The sequence below is a fragment of the Coturnix japonica genome, chromosome 21 (assembly GCF_001577835.2).
Source record: "Coturnix japonica isolate 7356 chromosome 21, Coturnix japonica 2.1, whole genome shotgun sequence".
In the NCBI taxonomy this organism is placed as follows: domain Eukaryota; kingdom Metazoa; phylum Chordata; class Aves; order Galliformes; family Phasianidae; genus Coturnix; species Coturnix japonica.
Window position 1 is genome coordinate 552,740 of NC_029536.1, and position 8,359 is coordinate 561,098.

General features: G+C 62.1%; 1 protein-coding gene across 6 annotated transcripts in view; it reads right to left on the minus strand.

The window, feature by feature from the left end:
• The window catches only part of KCNAB2 (potassium voltage-gated channel subfamily A regulatory beta subunit 2), a 19,024-nt gene extending 10,761 nt beyond the window's left edge, over positions 1 to 8,263 (minus strand). Inside the window, exons 1-3 of one of the 6 annotated variants that reach the window (XM_015882574.2) lie at positions 8,178 to 8,263; positions 2,752 to 2,871; positions 2,504 to 2,545 (exon numbers count right to left, since the gene is read on the minus strand). In XM_015882574.2, coding sequence (XP_015738060.1) covers positions 2,504 to 2,545; positions 2,752 to 2,828 — 119 coding nt within the window. In that variant the 5' untranslated portion in view covers positions 2,829 to 2,871; positions 8,178 to 8,263. Of the gene's footprint in view, positions 1 to 26; positions 2,289 to 2,503; positions 2,546 to 2,751; positions 2,872 to 6,303; positions 6,666 to 8,177 lie in introns of those variants that run through there. The other 5 variants (XM_015882573.2, XM_015882576.2, XM_015882575.2 and 2 more) reach the window with 5 other exon arrangements.
• Between the last annotated feature and the right edge of the window lie 96 nt (positions 8,264 to 8,359).

Consider the following 8,359-nt stretch of genomic DNA (forward strand, 5'->3'; position numbering starts at 1 on the left):
AAGGGACTTATGGCCACGGCTCTTACCTGTACCTCATGCCCGTGGCGTGCGCCGTGCAGCCGTCCAGCGAGAGCCCGTGTGTCCGCAGGAACTCCTCCAAAGTCTTGGCCTGTGCTGCTGCACGCACATCCCGCAGCCGCCGCAGCTCCAAAGCATCCGCCCGGCGCGGCGGCTGCAGCCCCCATTCTGCGTGGTGCCGGCTGGCCACGCTGCGCAGGCTCTCGCTGTACGTCATGGACAGCATCCTGCTGCCCGAGCGCGGGGGCTGCGGGGTGAGCAGCGGTGCTCAGCGGGCAGTGGGGACACTTGGATGTCCCCGGACCCCACAGTGCTGTGCAGGGCATGGGGATGGCAGGAGGACGCGGCTGTAGGTAGCACAATGACCGGCTGAAGCAGGAAAGCCATGGTGCCAAAGAAACGGGACATGCGGCACAGTAGCGAGCAAGGGAAGGGAAGGAGGTCACACCGTGCACACAGCACAGGTATAAGGGTGAGGCCTGCCTGCACCCCACTGCCATGGGGCATCCTTTCCTTTTCCTGTGAAGTTCAATCTCACAGCAGTTCTATGGCACAAAGGGCGCTTTTGTACTCAAGTATGACCTCAAGAAAAAAGCAAGAATGGGAAAGAAAGAGCTTTAGCTTGCAAGGAATTACCAAAAACCCCAGGGAGCTCCTGCAATAAACAATGCTTTTTGAAAATGCTTTGGAGCTCCTCGTGTGCAGGGAAGGAACCCAGAGTGTTCCTAAAGCACAGGGAAATGCACAAAGAGGATCCCCCACCTGAGGCCAAAGCCACGAAGCACCCACTGCGGCGATGAGCTGAGCACAGCACTCCCCGTGTGTCCCCATGTCTCTGCAGTGGGGCCATAGGGCTGAAAGCAAAACCCCCCAACCTCCAGCACCCCTCAGATCTGCAGTGCCAGCACTGAGCCCTTCTCTGAGCTGATGGATCTCACACACAACCCCACCAGCTGCCCCTCACTGTGCAGCCGTTGGAGTGCAAAGCGCTGCTTCTCCGGCTTCATCTCAGTGCAATTAAATTAAAGCGGCGGATGGAGTCGGAGGGGGACGATTGGAGCCGCTCGGAGCAGCGAGGCAGTAATTAATGGCGTGCCCTGAGCTGACACCTCTGTGATTTTTGGCTGAGCAACATCGCCATGCAGCAGGGAGAGCACCGGGCGCACCCACGGGCAGCTCATTAGCACAAACTTTCTGCAAACTGAAGAGCGAGAAGCAACGGCTCAGCCCGGGGCTGGAGAAGCTGCTGCAGCCGGGCAGTGATGTGCCACGGTGGGAGCACCCCCTCTGGGCTCTGTGTGCTGCAATCACCCTGTGCCCACATCCCCAGCCCAGTGGGCCCCAGAGCAGCACAGGGGAATGAGGTGTGAAGTGCTGCCTCAGTCCCAACCCATCGCCCAGGGTGTCACAGCCTGCAACAACAACTGCAATAAGAAGCCCAAACGAAGCCCTCCCCAGCCAAGCAGCTCAGTGTTACACTGCAGCCCCCAGTAGAGAGCGCAGCGCCCGCTCACAGCCCCGAGTGCTGCCCTGGTGCCTCGGACTCACCCGGCTTCTGGGGTTCCTGCTCATTAAAAGGGAAAGCTCTGGCTGTTAGGGTTCCCTCAGACAGCTATAAGGGAGGCACAGCTGTGGTTTTTTTCGTGGAGGGGAGTGTCGGCGCAGAGCATCCAAAGCAATTGGTGAACACAAGTCCCCCCAGAGTCAAGTTTTTGAGCGGCGCTCCATTAGCCCTATTAGGTTATTTTCTTCCTAGCGAACAGGAGCTCAATTATTCATGACTTCTTCACTAAAAGCCTGTGGATGTGCAGCTGCTTTATGAACGCTGGCATCGTTTCCTCAGCCCGGAGCCGACCCTCACCGGCGGCTGCAGCACGGCGCCTCGCGGTGCCATGGGCTGAGCTGTCCATCCACGGGACACAGCCATCCCTGCAGCGCCAGGGAGCCGAAATGCAAGCACCAAGTTCCCTTCTCGCCACTGTCACCCCATCCACGCACTGTGTTTGGGGACACAGACTCAATGCATTGTTCCTCATGCCCCTATGGACCATCCCCATAGCCCACAGCGCCCTGCTGGCACACTGTGCCAGGGAAAAGTGCCTTTTTAATTTTAGGCAGTAAAAGGTTGGGTAAAAAAAAAAGAAAGCTATCTGTGGTCTTAGGTATCAGTTAATGACATTTCTCTTAATGCAAGGAGCAGATGAGAGGGCTGGATGGGTGCCTGGAGCACCCCCTGGGAACTGCTAACAGCCCGGGTTGCTCTCCATACAGCACCAGCCCCACATCCTGACCCCCCCAGTGGTTCCCATGCCCCAGCCGGGTCCTTCAGCATGCAGCTGCCCATGGCACAGCCAACACACATGGATGTGGGGTGTCCCGGCCTGGCAGAACCTCAGATGGGGCCCTGGCACCAGCAGGGGTTGCCCCATTGGGGGCCTTCTCTGCTTCCCAGGTGTTTTTAGGGAGAAAGAAAGGACGCGGTTACCTGTAGAACTGGAGCTGGCGCTTGGGGCTCCCATACCTCGCGCTTCCGACAGCAAGGAAGGAGGAGAGAGAAGAAAGATGCCACAAAGTGCGTTAGCAGAGTGGGGAGCGGGCAGCGCCGCGCAGCCAAGCCGGGACGGGTCGCTGCCAAACCCACGAGCTGCACAATGTACCAGCAGGGATCGGCTCTTCAAATATGGGGTGCTGGCACCCAGGGGCTGCCCGGGATCCGCTCACATGGCTGCTCACCTGTAGATCATGCCGGGGGAGCCCGTCTGCCTCAACGAGAGTCGTGCCGGGGAGTCCGTGGTGGATTCCGGATACATGGAGCCAGCCTCGCCAACCTCGCCCCGCGCGCTGCCTCAGCCCCTGCAAAAAGAGGAAGCTGGGTTGAATCAGCACAGTTGGAGGGTGAGAGTGACGGTGCTTCCTGTCGCTGGCCGGATGGGTGTGCGGTGCCGTGCGGGTATGGCACAGCTCTGCCACCCCGTGTGGGACCCACTGCCACAACCATCACCATCACGGCTCTGCTCTCCCCATGTTCCCCCCCAGCCCACCCCATGCTGCCAACCCCCATTATGGGCTCCCAAACTCCTGCCACTTGCTGGAAGGCAGCGTGTCACATTGCAGCCAATGCAGACAGCAGCACCGCAGCTGAGTGTGTGCTTGGGTGGTACAGGGGATGCTGAGCCCAGCCCGGCCCATTGCTGTGCTGCTGGGTGCAAAGCGAGGCTGCCCGCTGCCCGTGCTGCTCCTGCATTGCTGCCCGCCCTGCTGCCCTGAGCGTGCTCTTGCGACACAGCAGGAAGCAACGCAGAAATTCGGGGCCTGCAAAATTCAATATTTTGCTGATGGGAGGGAAAAAAAACAACCAAACCCAACACAACGCTACGGCATCACATAGAGGCTCCCCCTGCAGGCTGCGCGTTATTCCCACCCGCTCCAATCCCTGTGGCTGCTCTGCAGCCCTCACGCCATTGTACTGGGGGGGTTGGGGAGGAATGCGGGAGGGGAAGGGCGGGATTTTAGTCTTTCAAATTCAGATGGTCCTTCCATTGGCGATTAGCACCGGCTGACCATGAGCTGCTTTCTGCCCCGCATTTGGAGCGAGATATTTCCGTGCCGCTCCTGCAGCGGATGCACAGCCCGCTGCATCCCCTGCAGCCCGCACGGCCCAATGGCAGCGGCTGCGGCAGCGGGGCCGTCCCCACGCTGCAACCCCTGCAGCAAACCCTGCGCACAGCGGGAGCGGCTCCGCGGCCCCTCTGCTCTCATCCGCTCCCGGCTGCAGCCGCAGCGCCTCGCACGAGAAGGAACGGGGTCATTGCAGCTCAGAGCAAGGACGGGTTCTGCTGCTGAATGCCGGCAGGCAGCTGCTCCCTGCCGCACCGCTCCCTGCAGCGACCCGCGCTGCTGCAGTATCACCCGGATGCGCCGAGCGAGCGCGACGCTGCCAAGTACCGCAACCCCATCCCGGCCCCTGGGGGGTGCCTGGGAGTCTGCATCGCTCCTGCAGAACCAGCACCTTCCCCCCCGGGGCTCAGCAGCCCCATGGGCAGAGCTGGATGGAAGGTCCCCAAAGCTGCAGGGGTGCCCCTGTGAGGGGGCAGCAGAAGGGCAGTTGTTCCTGCAGACAGAACCTTGCATGTGCAGCACCTCCCGCTGCACGCTGATGTTTTACAGTGCACTCCGTGCCCTCCCCAGAGCAGTGAGCAGGAAGCAAAACGCTGAGGCTGAGGGGAGCTGCATGTAATGTGGGGAACCTGCAGGGCACAGAAACCCTGCACCGAGCCACAGCTGGGCACCAACTTCTCAGTGCCTGCATGAGAGGGAGGTGGGAGAGACCTGAAACTGAGGCTCGAAATGAATGCACAGCAGAGCAGTGGCTCATTTGGGGCATTCTGGATCAGTGTGGCAGTGCCAGCCCTGCATCCTGCAGTGGGTTGGCTGTGGGCTGGGAGGCACCCGGCCCTGTTTGAGGAACTTGTGGCAGTGCAGAGCTGTGATCACTGTCAGGGGGACCCGGTGGTGGCACTGAGATGCAGAAGGGGATGGGAATCCCACAGCATGGAGCAGTGGGTTCTGACCTGGATGCAAAGGAAAGCAGTGTGCCATGGAGCAGCTGGCACAGTGCAGGGCAGCACCAGAGAGCCAGGTCCAGCACATCCCTCCAGAAGCTCAGAGCCAACATCCCTGGCCTCACAGTGCCAGCATGTTCCTATTTCCCCTGCTGGAGGCTGAGATGATGCCTGCAGCTTTGGCTTCATCAGGACAAAACTGTTTGGGAGGCCACATCTGCACTGAGTTCTGCAGGGTGGTGCATGGAAAAAGAAGCGTTTTCTTCTGTGGGGATACTGGGATGTGCTCAGGACCTGGGGGCAAGGGGTGCCCTGAATGCTCCCATCCCCATCCCTGTCCCTATCCCCATGATGGTTTAGGAGAGCCACTGGGATGCTGGAAGGATTGATGGCTAAGAAGGCCTGGAGCAGAGGCTCTGCCTGATGCATTGCTTGAAGGAGGTTTTAAGACTCATTCATTAGTGTTAATTACTGAGATCTGACTGCATGGTTTTATCCTGCTCTCCACAAGATGTGGTATGGATATGGGAACATGCTAATAGAGATCAGACAGGCAGCACCCACCCCATGGATGAAGTGATGCTAAAAGACCAAAGTGAGAGCCCATGTCCATTTCTTGGCCAGGAGGTCTCTTTGGGTAGAGCCACCACATGAAGCCCACGTGCCCCGGCCAGCCCCAGGCACAGGCCCCATGAGCATCCCCAGCCCTGGCAGCAGCAGCCCAGTGCATGGGGTGGGCACTGATCTGCTGGCTCTGCTTCCAGTGGTAGACCTGGCACCAGGCTGTTGGGTGTCCCCACAGGGTAGCACCAGTTTTGGGTGGCTGCTACATGGGAAACATTATGGGCACAAATGTCCCACTGAGTCCCTGAAGGGCTGGATTTAAGCTTCCCAAGCCCTGTGTGGCTGTCATTGCTGTGGCTGGGACAAGGCAGAGCCTGGACTGAGAGCCCGAGAAGGGGGTAGAGGGGTAGTGGGACCCTCCCTTGGGCACCCAGCCCTTGCCCAGCTCCAGCCTTCCACATGACAATGAGGTTGCACGGAGCCTCCCCCCACTCAAGGTGCCCATTCTGAGACTGCTTATTTTTTTCTCCCCCTGGATTTGGTAAACAGCATCCTCAGCAGATCCCCCCCCCCCCAAACATGCTACAGAAAAGATGACTTAAGGACGATTACTCATTGCCCTGCTGTGACTTGCAAATGCTTTGCACGTCCTCCACATCCCTGTGTCCCTGTATGCCTGGGTCCCCACGTCCCCATGTCCCTGCCCTAGCAGTACCTGCAGGGCTGCAGGCAGCACTTGTGTCCCTGCAGGTCCCTGCAGAGCCAGGCCAGCCGCAGCCACACTGCAGCTCCCTGCAGCAGCTCGGGTGTGCAGGTATGGCATAACCCATTCATTCTAACACCAGGAGACCCGCCCGGCAGGGACTGAGCTGCAACACGTGAGGCTGCCTGCTCTTCCCGTGCGCTCTGTAACAGCATCGCTCAGCTCCCGGAGTCACCGACAAACCCGATCATCACATGTGGGCCCATCGCGGGCCATTATTCCATTTCACATCCGCGTTATGTGAGCACAGAAGTGAAGCTGCACCCCAACACGGGCGGCGTGCAGCCCTGCAGGGACTCGCCGCATCCATCCGGGCTGGATGCAGCACTGCACCTGCGGGCGAGGCACAAACAGCCGCACCGCACCGCACCGCACCGCACCGCACCGCGCACCCACCTCTCCTCCGCGGCGTGCGGGGGCGCAGAGCCGGCCCTCCCCGAAAGTTTTTCCTCCTGGGCGATGAAGATGCGCGGTCGGGAGGGAAAAAAACACCACCAACAAAAAAAAGACCCACAGAAGCGAGACGCAAATCAGCTGACGGCGGCGAGATGGAGGCTCTGCAGATCAGGGAGCGCGGTGCCAGGTGCCGGTCCGCAGCGCAGCGCCGAGCACAGGGCGAGTTTACCCCATCCCTCCGCGCCCCAACGCCGTGATGGTGCGGGGGGAATTGGGGGGTTGGGGGGGGCGGCCCCGCCGCTCGGATCGGCGCTCCCGCACCGCCGCCGCCGGAACCGCGCAGTGCGGGCGTGCGCAGCGCAGCGCCGTGCGGGACAAAGGGCTGCGGGGGGGCGGGAGCGCCTTCCGACCGCGCCGGTGCCGCTGTGAAGGAATAGAGGATAAAGGCAGCGAGGGGATGGGGCAGGGCTGAGCCGAGCGGGGGCGGGGGTGCCGGCACCGGAGCTGCGGAGATCCGAGGAGAGAACAGGACGGGAACCAGCTCGGCGTCCTCAGCGCTGCCCCAGAGGAGCAGGCAGAGCCGGGACGATGTGCCGGCACCCAGCGCCGCCACAATCCCACGGGGCTCGAGGTGCAGCCCCGCACAGCGGGACACGACAGCTCCGGGTCTCCTCCACGCCACCCAGGAACGGGGGCTGCTCCAGCCCCGAGCCTTCCTCCTGGCCCTGTCTTTGCACCAAGAGCTCCGAGAGGTGCCCCGCTGGCGGCGGTTGCTGCTTTTTAATTAATTGCATTTTGCTTTTATTTATTTTTTTGCCATTTTGGAGAGCTCCTCCCCACAACGTGCGCTTTGGAGGTGAAAGGGAAACACCTGCATGAGCCCGGCTCTGTGACAGCAGAGCTGACCCTGCCCTGGTTTAGCAGCGGAACCAAAGGCCAGGAGAGCAGCAGGGAGAGATGTTATAGGAGCGTGTAGCTCGCAGTCGGCATTGGGATGGGAAAGCAGGAAGCCAAAGGACATGGGATGGCGGCTCGGATAAACAAGGAAAGGCGTCTGCCTCAGGAGACCCGAAATAGCCCCAAATTCAGCCTTTGTTGGGGTTGGAATCACACTCGGATGGTGTAAAGCCGGCGGGGCTCCGTGTGCAGACAGGGTCTGGACGGCACCGCTGTGAGCACAGCCAGAAGATCGTCCTCTGTTCTGCAAACCCAGCGGGTGGGCGGGCGGGGAAACACGAGGAGAAGCCAACGCCGAGATTTACCGGGAGCACCGAACGCTGACGGCCCCTCACCGGGAGGAAACCACGACCAGATGCGGCGCTGCGCTTCGCCGACCGCCGTGTGCCGTGGGCAGCACAGGGGGACATGGGGACATGGGGACATTGGGACATGGGGACATTGGGACATGGGGACATGGGGACATGGGCACACAGCGGGGCTCACAGCAGCCCGTTTGCACGAGCCGGCGGCTATCTGGCCCCGCTTGCTCGGGCCGTGCGGTGCGGGGCGGTGCGTGGCGGCTCGAGGTGCGGCGATGTGGGGCAGGAAGGAGGGTTCTGTCGGCGCTGGAGCCTCAGCAGCGTTAACGGCCGCCGTGGCCGCATCCAAAGGCCGCGCGGTATCACGGTGCGTGTCACGGCCCCGCACGGCGCCCGCGTGGGGGGCGTGCCCCGCCCCGATCCGGCCGCATGCAACTCGCGCCGCCCCCATTGGCTATAAAGGGGACAAAGCCCCTCCCCATCCCTCTCCGAGCGGCCCCGGGACCCGCCGTACCCGGGGGCTGCTGCCCGCGCCCCCCGCGTCCCGCCCCGCCGTCCCTCGTCCTTCAGCCCCGCATCCCCGCACCCTCATCCCGCACCCCCCTCCCCGCTCACCAGCGCTGCGCTGCGGGCGGTGGGACGGAGCGGAGCCGGGCGGTGCCTCCCCCGGGGGGCGGCGCGCATCGCCCCAGTAACCCGACGCCGAGCGGGGCGCGACCACCGGAGCGGGGGGAACCGCCGCCCGTCCCTGCCCCGGCCTCGCCCCCAGCCCCGCGCCGCCCCCGCCGCCTCCGGCC